Source organism: Canis lupus, chromosome 14 (genome assembly GCF_003254725.2).
Source record: "Canis lupus dingo isolate Sandy chromosome 14, ASM325472v2, whole genome shotgun sequence".
In the NCBI taxonomy this organism is placed as follows: domain Eukaryota; kingdom Metazoa; phylum Chordata; class Mammalia; order Carnivora; family Canidae; genus Canis; species Canis lupus.
Window position 1 is genome coordinate 29,369,689 of NC_064256.1, and position 24,812 is coordinate 29,394,500.

General features: G+C 36.9%; 1 protein-coding gene across 8 annotated transcripts in view; it reads right to left on the reverse strand.

Moving 5' to 3' along the window:
* The window catches only part of DGKB (diacylglycerol kinase beta), a 695,350-nt gene that overhangs the window by 618,744 nt on the left and 51,794 nt on the right, over positions 1 to 24,812 (reverse strand). For all 8 annotated transcript variants that reach the window (XM_025464249.3, XM_025464247.3, XM_025464246.3 and 5 more), the window contains exon 2: positions 4,294 to 4,553. In XM_025464249.3, the coding sequence (XP_025320034.1) occupies positions 4,294 to 4,363 (70 nt within the window). In that variant the 5' untranslated portion in view covers positions 4,364 to 4,553. The remainder of the gene's footprint in view (positions 1 to 4,293; positions 4,554 to 24,812) is intronic.

The following is a 24,812-nucleotide window of genomic DNA, read 5'->3' on the forward strand; positions in this document are numbered from 1 at the left end:
CTCGTTTGATTTAATATTCACAACACTTGACATATTTATTGTTTTCTGCACTTTACAAGTACAAAAAATGGGACACAGAGATGTTAAGTAAATTTCCCCAAACGAGAAATCTAAAATATGGGGGCTCAAGATTTGAATACAAGCTGTCTGATGTGCTAGCTGCCTAACTAGGAATGTTGTGCCAATATCACTCTATTTTTCCCTAACTGATCACAAGAAAAGCCTTGAAGATGAGAGAACATTTCTAGTTGCAGGGTGTAACGGACTGAAATGTGTCCCCACCAAATACATATGTTGATATACTATCCTCTAATATGAGAGGCCTTTGGGAAGTAATTAGAACTGGCTGAAGTCATGAGGCTGGGGCCCCAATTGGATTAGTATCCTTATAAGAGTCCCTGGGAAGCTTACTGCTCTTACTCTATCCACCCTGTGAGGATACAAGAAGTGGCAGTTTCCAAACCAGAAAAGTGCCCCTATAGAATGTGACCATGCTAAAACCCTGATCTTGGGCTTCCAGCCTACACAACTGTGAGAATTTCTGTTATGTTGAAGTCATACCCTCTTTGGGACTTTGTTTTAGCAACCCAAATGGAATAAGACACAGAGTAGGGACTCCCGAGTGGCTCAGTGGTTGGGCATTTGCCTTCCGCCCAGGGTGTGATCCTGGAATCCTAGGATGGGAGTCCCACATCAGGCTCCTGGCATGGAGCCTGCTTCTTTCTGTGCCTATGTCTCTGCTTCTCTCTCTGTGTCTCTCATCAACAAATAAGTAAAATCTTAAAAAAAAAAAAAAAAAAAAAAAAAGAATAAGACACAGGGTATATTGTGGCAGTAGTGGAGAAAACCCAAAATCATATAATTCGAGGAAATGATCTTTATGGTCTTCTCTAGGTCCCACACTGAGTAATTTGGTTTTACTGGTGTAGGGGTTCCATTAATTCTTTGATATTGATCAAGAGTTTTACAGCCCCACTCCATCCCCCAAAAGCATATGAAACACTTATTTGATATATAGCCCATATAATCTTAGTATGCTGCAAATTTAACCTTAAAACAATAACTTGTCTTTTAAATTTAATATAATGCATATAAACACCTTCTTATTGAAAGCTACAAAACAAAGTCAAGAAAGTGAATCCAATATACCATTTGCTAATAGACGGTGGAGGAATGTCACTTTGAGTTGCTATTTTTAATCCAGTTTGAAAAAATAGAAAATTGTGATTAAATAACTCAGCCAAAATCACAACTAGTAAGTATTAAAGTCAGGATTTAAACTAGGCAGTCCCTAATCACTGTAGTCCACAGAATGGTAGGTTAAGAAAAATCTACAGGTTTTGTTTTTGTTTTTGTTTTGGGTGAACACCAGGCCAAGGTGTATCTACAGCTTATTTAGAAGTAATCAGGCAGCCCGGGTGGCTCAGCGGTTTAGCGTCGCCTTCAGCCCCAGAGTGATCCTGGAGACCCGGGATTGAGTCACACGTCAGGCTCCCTGCATGGAGCCTGCTTCTCCCTTTGCTTCTGTCTCTGCCTCTCTCTCTCTCTCTCTCTCTGTCTCTTATGAATAAATAAATTAAAAATCTTAAAAAAAAAAAAAGAGTAGCAAGTCTAATGATCATGGAACGTGCACTATTTTTTTAACTCTCAGTTAATCAGTTAATTTGTGTCCTCATGAAATCAATTTAAAAATGTTCTTATACTCAATGTATCACTTCTTACTACCAATTTATTGAATACTCATTAATCTTTTGCCTCAGTATGCTACAGCTTTTACATTTATGAGAATTTTTATTACCACTTGTTTTAGGTATTTCCACAAGTTGATTACTAAATCAAGTATTTTTATGATATCATTAAATGAACGTCATACTCCTTAGGAAAATGAAAATAGCAGTATATAACATATTTGATACTTAGGTATTAAATTCTGTTTATCAATTCAAATGGAATTTTAATATCTGAGTAAAGTCATTATAAATGATAATTTATCTACTATGGCAATAATCTACCTATTTTATTTTATTGCTTTCTTAAACATTAAAGTATATTTTAATTATCCAGCTAAATTCAACATAAGCTAAACCAAATTCCATGTTTTCTTTACTTGGGCGATTATGTCACCAAACTCCCCCATTCTTCACATCAAATCTTTGGAACTCAATTTTCACTTTTTCTCTATCATTCCCCAAACTCTCTGTTAGTTTTAATGCTATAATATCTGAACCTATACTTTTCTAATCATCTTTCATCATCCACATTATTTAGTCTATTCCGGTAGCCCACTGGCATGATGCTAGTCTCTTTCCATTACCATATACCATCCTTGTTTTTCCCAAGTTACACTCTTTGCTTATGTTGTTCTACCCTTAAAACCCTACAATTACCACTCACTGCTTAACTCAAGTTTACCATTGTATGTTTCAATTCCATCTCATTTTTACATCCTTAACTGCACTTACAGCCTTAATTTATGGTATGGCTAAATATGACTTCTCTCCCTCAAATACAGGCTCAATTTTCCTTCTCATCTATATTATTTTCTTCTCTGTTTACCTTAAACCTATTCTGTAAGATTCCTCTCAGATCCTACTTGTTCCATGAAGACTTCTCTTTCCCTATCTCCAGCTGCATACTGTCATACAGAATCCCAAACTCTGTGGCACTTAAAATATTCTTCCTAGATACATAGTCATTTACCCATTAGTTTCTAGCCTTCCTTAAACATCCTTGAAGGGAGGATCCATATCTGTTCATATCTGTGGTTCCTTCAGTGCCAAGCAGACTACTCTCCCTAAAGAAAATGCTCAGAAATATTTACTTAACTATTGGATATAACAAAACAGCAAAGAGCATATAGAAATTGGAAAACTTAGGCAAATCATTTTTAAATCAATTTAGAAATTATCAAATATAAAAATGCAGACAGGAATTTTGTACCAAATATTTGTAATAGGATAAGAGGATTAAATGTGCTTTCAGATGCTCAAAACAGTTTTTGAATACAAGGAGCACATTTTGATGGCAGAAATTTCTGCCCCCCAGCAGCAATAGCAGTTGTAATTTTTATTATTGACTAAGAACATGGACATGTTCTTATGGCTTTGCATCTTCATTGCAAATACCCAGCAGCAGCCTCACAACTTCATCCAGAACACTTCAGCACTCTAGTGAGGAAGACTCTAGAAAACCTGTGAAATTGGCCTTTTCAGATAAGTGTTTATTTTTCACTATTATCATCATACCTATTACTTATTATTTCAAATTCTTCTCCTGCCTCTCCCTCATAGTCTTACTCCATCCATTCCTTCCCTCCTATACGCCACCCTCTTCTCTACATAAGCAACCCTGCTGCTTCAATTTTTGCCTCTTCCATTCTTGTGCACTATCAGTTGTTCTCCTCTTTCTAAAGCTTCTTCCATTCCCTTCTTATAGGCACCATGTTATTCCCCCCACTCTTGCCAAGATTGTTACATTCTCGGTGTGTTATTTTTTCTCTACTCATAATCTTCCCAACTTTTAGGTGCTTCCGATTTTTCAGTTACTTCCTTTCCTCTCTTTAACACCTTGACCCAGCTGTTACTCATATTTATAGTTGAAACTCATTTCGTGAAACAGACATATTCCTGAAAATCTGTGTTAAAAATAAAATTCTTTATAAATAAAATCACACTGTTTATGTGTAAAGAAAGTTAATATTTAAAAATAGCCTACTATAAGTTGAATTGCCATGGCCTACCTTTTGTATAAATACACACGCTTGAAAAAGTTGGCTGAGAACCTAATATCTTCTAACAACCTCTAATTCCAACTCCACAATGTATCCATAACTCCTTGTTCCCAGTCCTTTTTCTTTTTTTTTCCAGTCCTTTTTCTAATGCTATGCTAACAAACAGAAAAACAACAACCACACAAACCCCTCACTCTCCCCCCTTCTGTTTGTCCTTCTTCTCAGTTGCAATATCAACAATTTCCTTTTACCCAAATTGTCTGATCTTTTGCTTTAGTTCTGTTACAACTGGAATGTTTCCAGGCTGTTTTGCAACTAACAACATTCCTTTTTTTTCTAGATTTTATACTAGGTTTAAATTTACCTTTTGCTAAAAAAAAAAAAAAAAAAAGTTTAACTTTTTTTGCCAAAAGGTAGTCTCAAGTAGACCTACCCGCAAACACAAAAGACATACCTACATCTATCCCAATGCTGAACAGGAACTGTAATCTGTTCTCATAAATAATTAGTATCTTGTTTAATGCAAATGCCAAATCAAGCACATGAATAATATGAATACTTACACTCAGCATATTTCTGAAGTTGGGAAAATTCTGAGGGGCTGAGGTGGACCCACTTCTCCTGGTTTGTCATGGTGGTAGTGAGAAGTCTCTTACATACCAGGTGAGGAATTCTTTATTCAGGTGTTTGGCAGGATTCTATGCTTCAAAGTTTCCACATGGCATGTTTCATTATAAAATATCTCAAGCTCTCAAAATATGCAATCTGTCAACATGAAACCACTGTGGATGGGAGTTTGTAGTTTCAATAATACATTAAAGACCTGCAGAAAAAGAAACATAAAAATAAAAAGATCAGCACTATTGCACAAAGAAAAAATTGACAAGTTATAGAATGTTAAGAATTTTTAAATTTCTAACAATATTTGTCTTCCAATCCATGAGCATGGAATGTTTTCCCATTTCTTTGTGTCTTCTTCAGTTTCTTTCATGAGTGTTCTATAGCTTTCTGAGTAAAGATTCTTTGTCTCTTTGGTTAGGTTTATTCCTAGGTATGCTATGGTTTTGGGTGCAAGTATAAATGGGATCAACTCCTTAATTCCTCTTTCTTCTGTCTCATTGTTAGTATATAGAAATGCCACTGATTTCTGCACATTGATTTTAAATCCTGCCACTTTGCTGAATTCATCTATGAGTTCTAGTAATTTTGGGGTGGAAGGTTTTGGGTTTTCTCCAGAGCAGATCATGTCATCTGCAAAGAGTGAGAGTTTGACTTCTTCTTTGCTGGTTCGCATGCCTTTTATTTTTTGTTTTGTTTTGTTTTGTTTTCAAATTGCTGAGGCTAGGATTTCTAGTACTATGTTGAACATCAATGATGATAGTGGACATCCTTGCCATCTTCCTGACCTCAGTGGTAAAGCTCTCAGTTTTTCCTCATGGAAAATTATATTTGCTGTGGGCTTTTCACATATGGCATTTATGACACTGAGGTATGTTCCCTCTATCCCTATATTGTGAAGAATTTTAATCAAGAAAGTATGCTGCATTTTGTCAATTTTTTTCTGCATCTATTGAGAGGATCATATGGTTCTTGTCCTTTCTTTTATTAATGTAGTGTATCATATTGATTTGTGTATGTTGAACCACCCTTGGAGCTCAGGAATAAATCCCACTTGCTGGTGGTGAATAATCCTTTTAATGTACTATTGGATTCAATTGGATAGTATTTTGGTGAGAATTTTTGCATCCTTGTTCATCAGTGTTATTGGTCTATAATTCTCTTTTTTGGTGGGATCTTTGTCTGTTTCTGGGATCAAGGTAATGCTGGCCTCATAGAAAGAGTTTAGAAGCTTTCCTTCCATTTCAGAACAAATATTGTTAAAATGTGTATGCTACCAGTGCACCTGGGTGGCTCAGTCATTGAGCATCTGACTTCGGCTCAGGTCATGATCCAGGGGTCCTGCAATCAAGTCCCACATTGGGCTCCCCATGGGAGCCTGCTTCTCCCTCTGCCTAAGTCTCTGACTCTCTCTCAGTCTCTCATGAATAAATAAATAAAATCTTTTTTTTTTAATGTCTATGCTACCTAGAACAATCTATACATTCAATACGATCCCTATCAAAATATCATCATTTTTTTTTCACTCAGTTGGAACAAAAAATCCTAAAATTTGTATGGAACCAGAAAAGACTCCACATGGCCCAAGAAATGTTGAAAAGAAAACCAAAGATGGTAGCATCACAATTATAGACTTCAAGCTCTATTACGAAGCTGTGCTCATCAAGACAGTATGGTACTAGCAAAAAATAGGCACATAGATCAATGGAACAGAATAGAGAGCTCAAAAATATACCCTCAATTCTGTGGTCATATAATCTTTGACAAAGCAGGAAAGAATATCCAAGGGAAGAAAAAACAGTCTCTTCAACAAATGGTGCTGGGAAAATTGAACAGCCACAAACAGAAGAATGAAACTGGATTATTTTCTTATGCCATACACAAAAATAGACTCAAAATGGATGAAAGACCTAAATGTGAGACAGGAATTAATCAAAATCCTAAAGAAGATCACAGGCAGCAACCTCTGTGACTTCAGCTACAGCAACTTCTTGTTAAACATGTCTCCAAAGGCAATGGAAACAAAGGCAAAAATGAATTATTGGGACTTCCATCAAGATAAAAGCTTTTGCACAGCAAAGAAAACAGTTGACAGGGCAGCCCAGGTGGCTCAGTGGTTTGGCGCCACCTTTGGCCCAGGGCGTGATCCTGGAGATCCGGGATCGAGTCCCACGTTGGGCTCCCTGCATGGAGCCTGCTTCTCCCTCTGCTTGTGCCTGTGCCTGTGTCTCTGCCTCTCTCTGTGTGTCTCTCATGAATAAATAAATAAATCTTAAAAAAAAAAAATAAAGGAAAAGAGTTGACAAAACCAAAAGACAATCAACAGAATGGGAGAAGATATTTGCAAATGTCTTATCAGATAAAGGGCTAGTATCCAAAATCTATAAAGAATTACTCAAATTCAACACCCAAAGAACACATAATCCAATCAAGAAATGGGCATTACTCAAATTCAACACCCAAAGTACACATAATCCAATCAAGAAATGGGCAGAAGACATGAACAGACATTTCTCCAAAGATGTACAAATGGCCAACAGACATAAAAAATTCTCCACATCTCCCAGCATCAGGGCAATACAAATCAAAACCACAATGAAATATCATCTCACATTGATCAGAACAGCTAAAATTAACAAGTCAGGAAATGGACAGATGTGGTTAAGGATGCAGAGAAAGGGGAACCGTCTTACACTGTTGGTGGGATTGCAAGCTGGTTACAGGCACTCTGGAAAAGAGTATGGAGGTTCCTCAAAAAGCTGAAAAGAGATTTACCCTACAATCCAGCAATTTCACTACTAGGGATTTACTCCAAAGATACAAATGTAGTTATCCAAAGAGGCACCTGCACCCCAATGTTTATAATAGCAATGCCCACAATAGCCAAACTATGGAAAGAGCTCAGATTCCATTAATAGATGAATGGATAAAGAAGATGTGATATAGATAGATAGATAGATAGATAGATATACATAATAGAATGGAATACTATTCAGCCCTCAAAAAATGAACTGTCATTTGCAACAACATGGATGGAACTAGAGGTTATTATGCTAAGTGAAATAATTCAATCAGAGAAAGACAATTATCATACGATCTCACTCCTATGTGGAATTTAAGAAACAAAACAGAGGAACATAGGGGAAGGGAGGGAAAAATAAAATGACAAAATCAGAGATGGAGACAAACCGTAAGACTCTTAATCATAGGAAACCAACTAAGGGTTGCTGGAGGGGAGGGCATGGGGGGATGGGGGCTGGACATTAAGGAGGGCACATGATGTAATGAGCACTGAATATTACATAAGACTGATGAATCACTGAACTCTACCTTGAAAACTAGTAATATAGCATATGTTAATTAATTGAATATAAATGAACAAATAAATATAAAGAATGACTAATTTCGAAATAATGTATTTCAAAGTTCTTCTATTTTGTGTAATATTCAATTTTTAATTGTCCATGCACTCTTTTTTTAAGATTTATTTATTTATTCATGAGAGACACAGACTGAGAGAGAGAGGCAGAGACATAAGCAGAGGGAAAAGCAGACTCCTTGCTGGGAGCCCGATGTGGGACTCGATCCTGGATCCCGGGATCATGACCTGAGCCAAAGGCAGGCACCCAACCGCTGAGCCATCCAGGCACCCCTGTTCACGCACTCTTTAACATTTTCATATATATTTCTAATGCCAGATCACAGAAATAAATATGATTAAAATACAAAATGAAGAAAATTTCATAAAGTCCATTTCATAAAACATTTTTGTTATTGTTCAATTATTCAAGTTTCACTTTTCAAGAACAAACAAGGATGTCATTTTTATCAATCTGAACTTATCAATGCTGTAAAATCTAAACAATTACTATTTAAAAATCTAGATCAAATCATTAAAAGAGGCTAAATAGGGGATCCCTGGGTGGCGCAGCGGTTTGGCGCCTGCCTTTGGCCCAGGGCGCGATCCTGTAGACCCGGGATCGAATCCCACATCGGGCTCCCGGTGCATGTAGCCTGCTTCTCCCTGTGCCTATGTCTCTGTCTCTCTCTCTCTCTCTCTCTGTGACTATCATAAATAAATTAAAAAAAAAAAAGAAGAAATACTTTAAAAAAATAAAAATAAATAAAAAAATAAAAGAGGCTAAATAAGCTCTATACGTCCCTACACATAAAATCAGCTAGTATACCTGATTTCTGACAATGGTTTGAAATGGCCCTCAGTAGTAGTACCTATATTTGAAATCAGACAAATCAATTCTGGGGGTCAGATAAATTGTGTTTTCTTTTTTCTAGCTATAAAATAAAGAGAATAGTTTTAATTTTATAATTTGTAAAAATTCCAATATAATTTACCAAATTAACACAATTCCAAATGTCTGACAGACTTGCATAATGATAGTAGAAAAACTACTATGATTCATGCTTAAAAATAAATCCCTCGGTTGTCATGGACCTACATTCACTGCTACATCTATAAAAGCAAACAAAATGAAAAACCATCTGGTCTCAACTTTTTATTAGAGACAGTAATCAATTGCTCAAAACCAGACTGGCACTGTGATCCTTATAGAAAATGAAATATTTAGCAATAATGACTTAAGTTTATGAAATTGTATGACTGAAAAGTTTATTTATGCAGATGTCATTATCTCAAGCCAAAGTACCTATATTTGGCACTAGTGCATAACCTTTCTTCAGCATCTCAATATCAGCCCCAGGACCTCACTGTCACATCCTGTCGTCTCCGCTTTTAAAAAAGATTCCTGTTGGTCTCATATGTTCAGAGACCCCGCACTCAATTTTACAAGAAGATAGTTTGGTATTTAATTGGGAAAAATGAAGATACCGATGTGTTAATAAAAGCCAAATTGCGAGGTCTCTTTTTCCTCCCAGGGAATGCTGTTAAATCACAACCATAACTTTGTGAAAATAACGCAAACCAAAAGGAATGGGAACATTTGATGAAAATTTGTGTCTTCCACCTAGTGTCTTCCAGCTGATTTCATCCTTCTCATTGATTTTATCCTAATTCTTTACTTCTCTAGGCTACATGCAGTTTTGATGGGACTAATAAAACAAGGTGTGCTATTCTTTCCTATCCAAAGAGAGACAGATGATTCAGTAACTTGGCACATGAGAGTGTCTCATAGGGCTTTAAATGTTGGTTGGAGTTATTCAAGGACGAGATGAAAATAGTTGTACCTAAATGATTACACCAATTAATTGGATGCCTGTCCACATATGAGCCTGGCTGTCCAGCTATTTTCTCACTTCTAGAAACAAATATCATTTTTTTCAATTAAGAATTAAATGGGCTTGGGGTGCCTGGGTGGCTCAGTTGGTTAAGCATGAGCTTCAGCCTTCTGCTCAGGTCATGATCCTGGGGTCAAGCCTGGCATCAGGCTCCCTACTCAGTGGTGAGCCACTCCCTCTGCTTGTGCTCTCAATCTGTGTCAAATAAATGGATAAAAATCTTTTTTTTAAATTTTTTTTGATAAAAATCTTTAATTAAAAAAAAATTAAGTGGGCCAGAATCAATTTCTGTTGCCTACAACCCCCAAATCTTAACTGATCATAATGGAAGTTCATTTATTCATTCAAAAAAAAAAGTTTATTTATCCCCTCTGTGTGCCAGAAAGCATTCTAGGCACTAGAAATACAAAAAAGATCAATAGATATAAAAAAATGCAAATAGGGGCATCCCTGGGTGGCGCAGCGGTTTAGCGCCTGTCTTTGGCCCAGGGCGCGATCCTGGAGAGCCGGGATCGAATCCCACATCAGGCTCCCGGTGCATGGAGCCTGCTTCTCCCTCTGCCTAAGTCTCTGCCTCTCTCTCTGTGTGTGTGACTATCATAAATAAATGAAATTAAAAAAAAATGCAAATAATCCTAATTACAACAACCTATCAGCTTTACTGGGAGCTTATAGTATGCATGGCAATCTCCTCACAGTATTTGTGTGTTAGATCACTGAATCTTTAGAAAATAACTTTGTGAAGAACCAAGAGTTTCTGATTTCAGAAAAATAAAGAAACTGGTACCAGATTAAAATTTGGTAAAACATGACGGATACTGCTACAAACCCAAACAATGGCCGCTCTCCCCTTCTTCCCTGGTAACAGAATTCTAATCTTTTTGAATGAAAATTTATCCACCTAAAGAACTACATTCTTCAGATTATTTGCATAATAAAGTGGTCAATGTGGTATAAATAGATGTTGGGTAAGGTATACAGAAAGGTTCTATTTTGCAAGTGCTCTTTTAACCTTTTTTCCTCTTCCTATAACTTTCTGCCTGGAATATTAACATGTTGGCTGCAAATCGAGCAGTTTTTATATACTTTTGAGATAACTTTTAGAATGGAAGGCATATGTGAGAATAGCAAAATCTCATAAAGTAGACCAGGTAGGCAAACAGCTAACTGACGAAAAATTTGGCCTATCACCTCTTTTTCTGAATAAAGTTTTGTTGGAACCAGAAAGAGGCCACTTTTTAAAAGTGATTTCAATGTTAAATAATGTCTGGGGAATTACTCTGAAGGCTGTCATGAATAATAGGTGAAAAATTAAAAAGACCAGAAAAATTATCATTTTGGAAAAATGTCAATGTCTTTGTTTTGTTTCTTGCTCAAAGAGCAAGCTTTGTTTCTGCTCACTTGTCTTGCTGCAATAGCTTAACTGGCCCCCTGAGCTCCCTCCTTTCCTTAATGTGCCTTATTTCTTGACATCCATGGATAGTCATGAATTAAGGTGATTCCAGAGTCCTGTCTGATAAATTACCAATAAAAGGTTAATTAATATATGAGAATAGTAATAAATTGATTAATTAATTATAGCTTTATACCTTGCTAGTTGCTCTTAGATTTATTGAACTTCCCCAGTTACCTAATTAACTCAAATTTAAAACTCAAATTTAAAATGACTGGTTAACTAACATCTTTCAGATCTCTATATGAATCCTATCTTCTCAGTAAAGTGGCACCTGGACATTCAATTTAAAATTGCACATTCATGCACACTATCCCTCCATCATGCTTTTATTTGTTTTGAATATAATATCTTATCAAATATTTAACTTACTTATATTATTTAAAACTTGTTTCCTCATGTTACAAATTAGAGGTAGCATGACTGGTTTTGAGCCCTGGTAGGATTCCACAAAAAGGATAAAGCAAATAAACATATTTATTGCATTTTCCTTTGATTATCATCCAGATGCATGTATAAGGGCTTAGGGCAGGCCACTCCAAGATGAGCCATTTTGGCATAAAGATTATTCTGAGCTGAAGGCAATAGAAACTATAGGATGAAGAGATACTTTTGTCCCTCAGGTAAATATATAGAAGAATCTGGACTGGGGCTCTTTCTAAGAATAAGAGATATTATTAGGAATACTTTTTGTCTGAGTGACCCATCTTTATGTTTGGGCAAATATCTAATTACCAAACAACTGTCTTTTTCTTATCACCCTGTGAATTGCATCCTGTTCCACTTAAACCCCAGAGCCCTACCCCCTTTTCCTTTGTTCAGTATGACATATACACCTTATTTGTCTGTCTTTGGAATTTCCATATCTATGTAGATTCCCTATACATACCCTGTTATTTCTGATTTTCTCCTGTTAATCTGACTCATGTCAATTGGATTCTAAGTCTAGCTAAAAGGACCTTGGAGGGGGCAGGACATTCTGTCTCCCCAATATGTGCATTAGATTCTATATCATCAAAAAAAAAAAAAGATTCTATGTCATCATATCCTCTCCTGTGCTCTAAGAAGGGCATGGATTATTGTTTTTTTTCTTCATTGCTGTTTTCCTACAGCTTAAAAGAATGCTTTGTATACAGTAGCTGGTTAATAAATAATTTCAGTATAAATTCTCACTTATATGCTCTTTTTGTAAAGAAAAACCTGGGTAGGGGTGCCTGGGTGGCTCCAGTCGGCAAAGTGTCTGCCTTGGGCTCAGGTCATGATCTTGGGGTCCTGGGATCGAGACCCCATCGAGCTCCACACTTGGCAGGGAGTCTGCTTCTCCCTCTCCCTCTGCCCCTCCCCCTGCTCATGCTTGCTTTCTCTCTCTCTCTCTTTCTCTCTCTCTCTCAAATAAATAAAATCTAGGAAGGAAGGAAGGAAGGAAGGAAGGAAGGAAGGAAGGAAGGAAGGAAGGAAGGAAGGAAGATAGACATGGGTAGCAGAGGTTGAAGGAACCTCTCAAATTGAGAAAGAGAAAATGGTGTAAAAAGGGGTCAGGAACAGCAATCTCTACAGGTTTCACTTTTCCTAGGGGCCATCAATTTTGTTCAACTCAATAGAAATAAACAAAAGAAGTTGTAGTTAGAGGCACAAAAGTTTTGCAGTTAAAAAAAAAAAAAGACTTAAAAGGCATCCAACTCTTGGTTTCAGCTCAGGTAATGATCTCAGAGTCCTCTGCAACCCCTCCTCCCCAATAAGTTTTTTTAAAAAAACCTTATTTTACATAGTTTTTAAGTACTTCTTTTTTTTTTTTTTTTTTTTTTTTTTATTTATGATAGTCACAGAGAGAGAGAGAGAGGCAGAGACACAGGCAGAGGGAGAAGCAGGCTCCATGCACTGGGAGCCTGATGTGGGATTCGATCCCGGGTCTCCAGGATCGCGCCCTGGGCCAAAGGCAGGCGCCAAACCACTGTGCCACCCAGGGATCCCAAGTACTTCTTTTTTTGTTAAATATAACTAGCTCCATATAAATGAGCAACATTCCCAAGCAATGCTTTCAATTATATGTTAACCAATTTATAATAGCATATGAGCATCAGGACTATCTTTAAATTATTTTTCTATATCTGACAAAACATTACATCACTTTCTTTAATTTAGTATGATCCTGTCAACACAAGTCCTAGCTTTTTGTATCAAAAATAGCTTCTGTGAATTAATCTAATGCAATTTGCATTTTAATAAGAGATATTTTAAAAATAATGGCAACCCTGAAGGACTCAAAGTAAATTCTCTTTGGTTCTTGGATTTGGTTTATTTTGACACTAATACAGTTTTTGAATAAAACTTACTTATAATCCTTCTCCTAGTGGAAGCCTTTGGTTTTATAATCCTGGTATTGGCCAACTCTTATGATGTGATATGACATGTAGTCAATTAGGAAAAAATAAGGGTGGGGTGCAAATGGGGCTTTCCTACTCAAATATTTTAAACTAGTTGAACATAACACAATTCTGTATAAAGAGAAAAGTTGTGTGTATAATATTAAATCAAGAGGAACAGCTATTCTTCATGCCTCAGAAAGAGATGGGAATGATGGCAACACTTTATCATTTCTGCCCCTTTATAAACGTGTGGAAAGAGAGACAATATTCAGTAGATTCCTGATGGTACATTCACAGATTTCCTGTTCCTAGGCAAGTGGTTTCTTCAGGTGGGTAAAATGAAGCCCAGGAAAGACCCACTTTGTTGGCTGTTGGAAAGCAGTCTAATGCTGGCATTCTCATCTAGTCAATGAATGTGCCATTTTGCTTAGTTGTTAGTAGGAAATAACTATGTTGCAGTAATTGAAAAAGGTTCTTTGGCCTATTGTACTTGGGCTAAAAAAGATTCTCCACAATTAGGGAAGGAAATAAATCTCCTATGAAGAAGTTACAGGCAGTATCAAGATGAATGAATCTGATAGACTGGATTTATGATTTGTTAGTCACATTAAACATAGATTTCTAAATAATTATTAAAAGTCAACATCTCATGACTACAATCATTGAATAAAGTTAATACACATTAAAGCTTACTGAAAACTATATATGTGTACAAATTTAATTTTATTTCAATTTAATGATTGAAATTTTTTAGTGGGTCTGAAATGTAATAAACTCTAAATCATTAAGTAACCAATGGATAAATCATAGGAAAAAAGGTGGGAACCAAAATATCAATCATAAAATTTCTGAAAGAAAAGTAGGATTATCCTAAATAGAATATTAATGCTATCATGTAATTTATAATTGTTTCATTTATTCATGAAAAGAACAACATGCTAGGCACTTTGCCTATAGTGAAAAGCAAAAAAGATATAATATCTGAGTTCTTGGATCTTGTTTGGGGAAAGATGTACATTAAAGAAAGCAAGTACACAAATAATCATCCCAAACTATAATAAATTACTTTAAAATGCAATGGAATTCTGTGAGAGAGTACAACGGTGTCATAATTTAGAGATTTAAAGAGCAACTAATAAACAAAGTTTACTTTAAACTGAATGATAAAAGTTGAGTAACAGTTAAAAACTTGAGTGAGAAAACATGAGCTGAAGCCTAAAAGTGAGATTAAAAAAAAGAAAGAAAGAAAGAAAATTAGAAGATCTCCAAAGAAAGTAGATGTGATTGAAGCCTAATGGGCAAGAGGGAAAGGGGCACAAGGTTAGACTGGAAAAACAGATAAAAAGTACAGCATGAAGATTCTTAGAGGCCATATTGAAGATTTATCATAACTGAATTATGAAGCCATTGGCATATTGACCAGAGATAAACATGATCCATTTATCTTTTAAGAAGTCCATTCTAATCAGGCAGCCCACGTGGCTCAGCAGTTTAGTGCCACCTTCAGCCCAGGGCCTGATCCTGGAGACCCAAGATAGAGCTCCATATCAGGCTCCCTGCATAGAACCTGCTTCTCCCTCTGCCTGTGTCTCTGTGTCTCTGTATCTCTCTCTCTCTCTCTCTCTCTCTCTGTGTCTCATGAATAAATAAAAATCTTAATAAAAAAAAAAAAGAAGTCCATTCTAATAAATGGATGAGAAGGTGACAAGAATGGTAATGGAAAGGCCAATTAGGATGCTGTTTCAGTACCGGATAGGGCTGGTGATGGCTTCCAATATGGAAATGATAGTAAAATGAAGTAAAAGGCCAAACTCAAGATATATTTTAGAAGCACAATTTTACAATGAATGGGATATATTTTGTGTAGGATAAGGGGATGAAGAATGACTCCTATAGTTTTGGCTTGAGCAAACCATACAGAAAAGGTGGCATTTAAAGAATTACTATTGGGTGCATGGGTGGCTCATTAGGTTAAGCGTCTGCCTTCAGCTCAGGACATGATCCTATTGTCCCAGGATGTAGCCCTGCTTCTCCCTCTCCTGCTCCTCCCCCTCACTTGTGCTCTCTCTCTCTCTCTCTCACTCACTCTCTCTCTCTCAAATAAATAAATAAAACCTTAAAAAAAAAGAATTATTATTTACTGAAACAGTATCAGGTATAAGACAAATCAGTATTTTGTTTGGGAATGTGTTAAATTTGAGAAGGAATATCTATATTGATAGGGCTAGTAGATAATGAGATAAGCCTAGGGTTAATAAAAGAGAGATAGAGGTCAGATTTTGTGAGTTGTCTGGTATACATAGTATTTTTAAAGATTTGGGCATGCATACATTTGCCTGATAGGGCTCCCATAAAGCTGTGTCTCTAAGCTCTAACTTTAAGAAAGAATGTGCATTCAGTTACAAAGATTTTATGTAGTAGCTGACTGCCTCTACTCTTGTTGTTTTCAGAATACAGTCAGCTTTTCAACCACGGTCACAGTCTTCAAAGGCAGAGGTCAAAGACTAAAGATGATGGATGTACTTATGACCATGTCAGTTTGTGTCCAATGGAGGACATTATTTGCTTGAGAATGACCCACTGGACTGGCTGTTATATCTGCATTGCGATGTGAAGCTATTCATGTCCAACTCAGCATCTCCTACACCGCCTTTCTTCTCTCGCGTATCAAAGGCGCATCATTGTTTGAAGGCTGTCTCAGACTCCTGGGTGGCTCAGCAGCTGAGTGTCTGCCTTTGGCTCGGGGTGTGATCTTGGGGTTCCAGGATCGAGTCCCCACATCAGGCTCCCTACATGGAGCCTGATCCTCCCTCTGCCTGTGTCTTTGCCTCTTTCTCTGTTTCTCTCATGAATAAATAAATAATCTTTTTAACAAATTTTAAAAAATGAAGGCTGTCCCTGATCCTGATTTTCCTCCCTTTATTTTTCACAGGAATAATTTCCTGGTAAGCCTTTGTAATTCTAATGCCATTTTAGTGTTTGCTTCCTTGTGAAGGACCCATGTGTCAGGATTCCTTTTTTTTTTTTTTTTTTAAGATTTTTATTTATTTATTCATGAGAGATAGAGAGGAGAGAAGCAGAGACACAGGCAGAGGGAGAAGCAGGCTCCATGCAGGGAGCTCAATGTGGAATTCCATCCCGGATCTCCAGGATCACGCCCTGGGCCCAAGGCAGGCACTAAACCGCTGAGCGGCTGAGACCCCCGGGGCCTGCCCCAGATTCCTAATAGGAAACAGTACACTTAAACTGGTCAAGTAGGAGTTTATTTTTTTATTTTTTTTTAATTTTTATTTATTTATGATAGTCACAGAGAGAGAGAGAGAGAGAGAGAGAGAGAGGCAGAGACACAGGCAGAGGGAGAAGCAGGCTCCATGCACCGGGAGCCCGACGTGGGATTCGATCCCGGGTCTCCAGGATCGCGCCCTGGGCCAAAGGCAGGCGCTAAACCGCTGCGCCACCAGGGATCCCGCAAGTAGGAGTTTAATAAAAGGATTATCGAAAAAGGGATTAGGTAGTTATTAAAGGCTGGTCCAGTATACTGGTCTAGCAAAAGTTGGGAATTTATTGATCCTAAACCTGAAGGTACTAGCAATGATGCAACTAAGAAACCTCAGAATAGCTGTATACACAGGGTCATCCTATGGGAGCCATTGTCTTAGGTAGCAGGATTCACCCATTTTCAAAGAACTTAGCTGGGGAGGAGGTCAGGAGAAATGACCCCCCCCCCCCCCGACCTTGTACTCTTCCAACTCTCCAATTTCCCCCTGTGCCTCACACTAACCAAACCCAATCATAAGTCATAGGGCAAAGACAACCACTAATGTTATCTGTAGAAATAGACTCAGGAGGCACCAAGCAAAATGGAAGATAAAGAGGGAATCTGAAGGGGCAAATTTGAAATATTAAGCACAACTGGGGAAAGAGTATGATGTGAGAAAGGGGGCCCAGCACAAACCTCCAAAGAGTTCCCATATTTAGAGATTGTAAGTAGAAAAAGACCACCATTCCCCCAAAATAGAATATGGTATCACAAAGACAACAACAAAAAAAGAAAAGAATCTTTCAAGGAGAGGATAGAGGGCACTTACCAAAAGGTTCTGGGCAGTTAATGAGACAAAAATTAAAACATCCAATGGTAACATGATGGTCACCGAGGACCTTAGCAAAACAATTTCTCTGAGGCTAGGCAAGTCAAATTGGAACAGGTTGCAGAGTAGAACTGAATTTGGGAGGGCTGTGAATACCATCAACTCTCAGTGAAGTGTGATTGTGAGGAGGAGTGGAAAGCTAAAAGTAGCTATCCAAAAAGAATATGGAATCAAGGAATTTTGCTTGCTTTTTTTGTTTGTTTGTTTGTAGGAATCGCTGGAACAAATTTTAACATTGAAGAGAAAGGTTTATAGTGAGAATGGTTCAAGTTTGGGAGAGAAAGGAAGTGATTAGTATTTCAAAAACCTTAAAAAGGCCTTTTAAAGTCCTTGTTAGCAAGAGGAGATAAGTTCCAGAAAATATGTGAGGGCCAAAATTAATCTTAACAATAAGAACAGATGCAAGTAGTTTTGTAGATTTGGCGTTTAGAAAATGGAAGATTTAAGGCTGATAACTTCTATTTTCTCAAAGATATAGTTATTAACAGATGGTTTGATTAGGAAATGATGGGGAAAGAGAGAAATAAGATTGGGAAGATATGAAAAAAACACAAATGTGGGGCTCCTGGCTGTCAGTAGAGCATGCAACTCTTGATATCAGGGTGTAAGTTCAAGAAAGTATCAAGAAATCTTTATACATTAGGTATAAAGATTACTTAAAGGGATGCCTGGGTAGTTCAGAGGTTGAGCATCTGCCTTTGGCTCAGAGCACGATCCCAGAGTCCTGGGATCAGTCCTGCATCAGTCTCCCTGCATGAAGTCTGCTTCTCCCTCTGCCTATGTCTCTGCCTCTCTCATTCTCTGTGTTTCTCATGAATAAATAAATAAATAAAATCTTTATTTAAAAAAAGATTACTTAGAAATAAGTAAATAAATACAAATGTGGTAAAGTGAGCTCACTAAAGGCATGTAGTAAGAACAGCATTCAGAGTTAAAAGCCAATGGGATATTGCTATTCATAAATTTGAACTAAAACAGCCTGTTTTTAAATTATTAATTTATAGACTAAAGCATCTAAAGGACAATTAGTCATATTCTTAATCTACCACTTTTGAATCAGATAGATCTGTATTCTCATTCAAATTCTGAACTGTCTGTCTTCCCTATGTAAAGTGAATCATTTAACCTGAGTTTCAGTTCCTTTCTCATGAAAAGTCGATAATACCACCCACTCCCTGGAGGTATTAGCAGTTAATGAAATAACATGTGCATAATACATAAGAAATAAAAGTTATTCTCTCTCCTTGCTTTGGTTAAATAAGGATTTAAGCTATATTTGCAGTATGGAATGTGAACAAACATACAGTATGCATATATAGGGGAAATAGACTAAAAGTCTGCAAACCTTTCAGAAGACCATGTAGGTGGCTTAATATAAGATTCATAATTGTGTTATTTTTGACTCTGCTGACACATAAAAATCTAAGACAAAAAAATCCAAGGGAATCTTTGGATGATGTAAAACAGGGAACTCTATGAAGCTTTGTATTATCTGTATTTTGTAGTCATAATTTCAAAGTTGGATTATCAATTTATTTTTTTTCTTTTTAAGAACATAGTTAATTTTCATTTCTCTTTCTTTTTGACATAGTTTTAAGGAGAATACCCTTTAGAATAGAGACTGGAGGATTAGGTAAAAATGGTGATCATGTATGGAGGTAGAACGTTTCTCAATATGAAATACTAAATGTAAAAAATGTTTGGCCTAAGATTCTACTTTCCAACCACAACAACATCGGTTCATCTCACATGCAATTGGAGAACCCTGTTGTACTGGTTCTAAGGTAGGACACATAGGCAGAGGAAAAATTATTAAATTTCCTTACTACTTGCAGCCTACTGACAAGTCCTTGAGGTGGGCAGAGTGACTTTCCTCTAGGGACTGGATGCTGACACTTTGCTAAGGACAAAAGGCAATCTTAGCTCAACCCCCAGGATCCTGTAAGTCTACTTTAACATATAAAAATTACTTTGGAAACTTCATTTCTTATCACTACCCCCCCACACACACACACACACAAGATACAGGTTGTGAACCATCCCCAAGTATATGACCCACTGATACTAGTCTGAAAGGCCTCATTGACTAAGGGACAGGTAGGGCTAGGTAGGGAGAAATAGGTAGGAGGCTATGTGATCAGGCTCACAGAAATCACAGAAATGATGAGGCATAGGGAAGCCAGAAATAAGAGAACAAATCAGACCACCCTCCTCTAAGTGGCGGCGGGGGGGGGGGGGGGGGGGGGGGGGGGGATCTTTTTTATGACAGTCACATGGTGACCACAAAGAATGACCTGATCTCAAAGAGGAAGTAAGCCATTAAAGATGTTATCACCAGAATGCCTGGGTGGCTCAGGTCATGATCTCAGGGTCCTGGGATTGAGTCCTACATTGGGCTCCTTGCTTGGCAGGGAGCTTGCTTCTCCCTCTGCCTCCTGCTCCCCCTGCTTTCATGCACACACTCTCTCTCTCCGACGAATAAATCTTAAAAAAAAAAAACGTTATCACCAGTCCTTACTCAAACCAAGACATCACAAGAATGATAAGGCCACAAGTTCCCTGGTCAGTTCTAAATAAAAGACTGTTGGTGGAGACCCATCTTGGCAACCCTGTCAGGATCCTTCTCACTCCTGAGAGTTTTTTCTGTATCCTTGCTGAATAAAACTCTATCACTTTACTCATTCCCCGTTGTCCACAAGATTCAATCTTTGGCTCCATGAGACAAGAACTTCACTTTCTTGTTACACTTCAACAAATGTTGTGTATTTTTCCTCCCCTTGTACTTGTGAGTACCTTTGTGGCTAACTTTTAATTAAGAGATTACAGCAGAAGTGATGCCGTATGACGTCTGTGGCTAGATCATAAAAATATCACACACTTCAGTGTTGCTTTTTCTTAAGACACTTGCTCTTAGAAGCTAAAACCAACATATTTTAAGAAAGTCCAAACTGGCCTATGCGAAGAGACCACTTGGAGACTCCATGCATATGTGCACCAGCCACCAGCCCAGCTGAAGTGCCAGTGAACAACCAGCATCATCCCCCAAATATGTGAGTGAAGATGCCTTCAGATTCCACCCCAAACTGTCAAGTAGCCCTATCTCCAAGCTAGAAGTTTTTTCAGAGGAAGCAACAAATAAAGACAGAGACACAATCCAACCTATTCTGCCCATTCTAAAGGCTGACCCCTGAATCCATCAGCCCAATAAAATGATTGTGTTATAATTCTGAGTATTTTTTTTAATTTGTTATGAAAGAGTAAAAAGAAAAACTAACTTAGAACAATATTTGACACAAATAAAAAGTACCAAGAATATTATTTTACGGTTATTATTATTACATTTTTGCATATGCTGAATGAATTGTGTGTGTGTTTGTAACTCTTAATTTACCCTTCCTACATTACATGGTCTGATTCATATTGCTATGAATTTTCCATCTTCCTCTGAAGTGTGGAATAAAGTCTTTGGGAGTTGAGTATAAATATTTAGCATAGGTTTTCTTCTAAATTTGGACTTCATAGTGATGGATTGCTGAAAGATTGAGAATCATGGTATAAAAAATAAGAACCTAGCAGAATACCTTAGAAAAAGGTAAAGATCTCAAAGCCAGAATGATAAAAAGATCCATTTTGTGGGCCATTGTTCTGTTATGGTTTACTAGGGAACAAGGCCCGTTTGTGTCTTTTACAAAGATTTTCCAAACACAAATATAATCCCATATGAAGAAGAGAAAATGCGAAAGGATAAAAGATAACCCACAGATACTGAATACTGATTAAAGAAAAATGCTGTTGAATGTTTTTGTTTGTTTTTCCAATCTATTTGACCTGGGACTTTTTCAACAGAAATATGTTTCCTAGAATGCTAATTATTTCAAGTTGATACATTTATCATTACTGTATCTCATGCCCAACTCAAAAAGCAGAAATTCACTAAATTGACTGGATATTGACACTTAATTCTCCAGCTCTTTGCCAAAGAGCCTCGGATAAAATACATTCAGACTTTGTATTAAGAATGCATGTGTTTACAATTTTTTCCTATTAATTAAAAAATAATAAATTCAGTCTCAGTCACTTCCTGGAATTTTATGATTGCTGGTAAGGAACTAATATCTTCCAAACCTTTAATCCCTAGAAAATAATCAACTCTAATGCTATTATTCAACTTCAAGTTGGAGTATATAACTGCCTAAGGAAAATCATTATTGCAGTCCGCTGGGGACCTTTTTACCAAATGAAATTTGATGTCTGCTCTGAGAAACAAGTAATGCTTGCAGTAAATCCACAGCATAAAACCAGAGAGCTGTATTCAATTTACAGACACAGAGATAGATGTCAGTAATAGAAAAATACATATTATGGCCATACTAGTTTTGCTTCTTTCTTAAAAAACCCACTAATCTTAAGTTTTCCATGTACATCATAGTTTACAAAAAAAATACCACTAAAAAACACAATATAATTTGCTCATTTGATTTCTTTTTTTGTTGCTAGCTTTGAAATATAAAATGATACTGTTCTCTCTTTGAGAAAAATATTAAACTTTTCTGAAAACTACCAAGAGTTCTGGAGTGCCTGGGTGGCTCAGTCAGTTAAGTGTTCAATTTTTGATTTAGGCTCAGGTCACAATCTCAGGATTGTGAGACTGAGCCCTGCGTTGGGCTCTGTGCTGAGCATGGAGACTGCTTAACATTCTCTCTCTGCCCCTCCTCTCTTGTTAAAGAAAAAAAAAAAAAAAGTTATCAAGGATTCAGGATTAGTGATATTTTAACCATAAACGGTAGAAATTTTTAGAAGTGAGCTTGAAAAACTTTTGGAATATAACTATTCTTCTCAGATATGTATGTAAAAAAATGGTAATTATTTGAAATTTCACATGACACTCTGAAAGCAAATATACAGTCCCCCATCCCCCTGGTCATTGTATTACTGAACACCTTTACCACATCTCCCCTAACTCATCAACAGGACACACTCTTTATTCCATTATCAGCACAACAATCAAAGTACTCTTTCTAAAAGTCCATCTGCATTAGTGATTTCCACATTTGGCATCTTGTAATAGTTCTTTATTACCTATAAGATAATATCCAAGTATAGTTAAACATATACCATTCAACCATAAACTCTAAACTAGTTAAGAACATGCCATTTTATTACAGTAACTTTAGAACTGTGCACATGCTAAGACTTTAAACAATATTTAACATCTCTAATCTTTTATTCACATTTGAATGAAATGATAACACAAATGATCTTAGGACTAACTCTGTTGCTAAAGGCGCCATATTTATTATAAGAGATGAGCGAGCTGAAAAAAATATATATATTTTTTTTTACAAATTAAGCTTTTATTCTTATCCTGTAGAATATTATCTATAGAATTAAAATAAAACTGACTAATGAAATTAGTCTGCAGTGTTTATTACTTGACATATAGAAAACAACAACATTTAAAAGTTTTTATAATCAAATTAGTATAAAAAATGACTCAAATTCTCAACTGGAATAATCGCTGGGTAAAAGCATAATGGGGTGTAATGCATTCAAGAAAGCCTGCAGGACACTTAAAGAAAAAAAAGCAAAACAGAAATGTTGACAAATGAAACAGTATTACAAAGGTTTTAATGTAGGTTTCTAAAAAAAAGTTATTGAAATTAAAGTACTCTTTTTAAGAAGAATTCAAGGTGTGAAATGAGGTTGTAATATTTTAAATCAGGTCTACATCAAAAAAGATTGGTGAGAGCAGCAGCTGTTTGGAGATCAGCAGAGAAATAGCACGCCTCAGCCTCTCCTGGTTAGAATGGCCTAAATTTAGCAGCACTTGGAATTCCAGGGAGAGCCTAAATCACCCTGTGAGATCTACTTTGAACTAACAAATTTCTTTCTTCAAGGTTCTTTCAGAGACAGAATATATATCCCTTCCACTTAGTGGTACAGTTTTAATCTTGAGATACTTGTTACAAATATGTGTCTATGTCACATTAGAAAAGGATTAAGAACTGAAAATTTGATTATGTAAACCTGCATTTCCATTGACCAACAAACATAGCTGACTCTCAACACAAATAAACACACATACATGCATACAAACACACAAACATCCACCCCAAAACACATATGGACACATTTTGTCAGAGATCAATTGAGCATTTTGCCTTCCTAGGTCATAAATGATCAAGCTCTTTAAAATTTCAGACATTAACCAAAAGACTTTTTGAATGAAATGTTTTTGAAAAGCTCAGATTCTTTCTATACTGAATTTGTTGTCCTTGGTTTTGTTTCTAAATATTAATACCTTATCTGATGTTGATTAGATATGAATTTTTTATATAATTTCCCTTCTATTCTTTTGAAGAGCAGATCCTGTGTATTCTAAAATATATTTTTTAACTGAGAATAAGGCATAAACAATAAGAACATAAAGTACAGTATATAGAAGATAATATATAAAATATTGTTTTGTAGTAATAGTAATGATATTTAATGTCAATATGGTAGGTAGAAGCTAGATGTGAGCAATGGAAGGAAGGTCCTGAGGCAGAGTCCCACATCCTTGAGAGACACTAGCTGGAGGCAAAGACCGTGATAAATAGCACACATTAGAAGCCCAAGGGAATAACATCCTGGCCTTGTGACTTCCAAGACCTTGGGGGCTAATAGACCAAAAACCGTAAGTTCAGAGCACTGAAGTTCTCTTCCACCTTGGCCCCAGTCATCCCTAGACTCATCATAATGCTTTTGCATTGAGGCTATAACTTCTCCCCCAGAGAAAGGCTGCCATGCTGATTCTGGTAAAAAACCTTGTGGGGGGCAGCCGGGGTGGCTCAGCAGTTTAGCACCACCTTCAGCCCAGGGATCAGGTCCCACATCAGGCTCCCTGTGAGGAGCCTGCTTCTCCCTCTGCCTGTCTTCTTTGTCTCTCTCTCTCTCTCTCTCTCTCTCTGTCTCTCATGAATAAATAAAAATTTTAATTAAAAAAAAAAAAAAAAAAACCTTGTTGGGTCAACAACCAGTCCCAACCTGGAGAAGTAGTCTCCCAAATAATTGGAAGCAGCCTCCATTAGCAACTGTACACCACAGTTGCTCCCAGCCCAGAGAGACCAAACAAATAAATACCCAATCCCCAAACAACCCAGGGGCTCACTCTCCCACCTTGGGAGTGTACTTTCTGCTTTAATAAACTGCTTTGTGCTTGCTACTTTCCTTCTGGCTGACTTTATTCCAGCAGGGATCTTCAG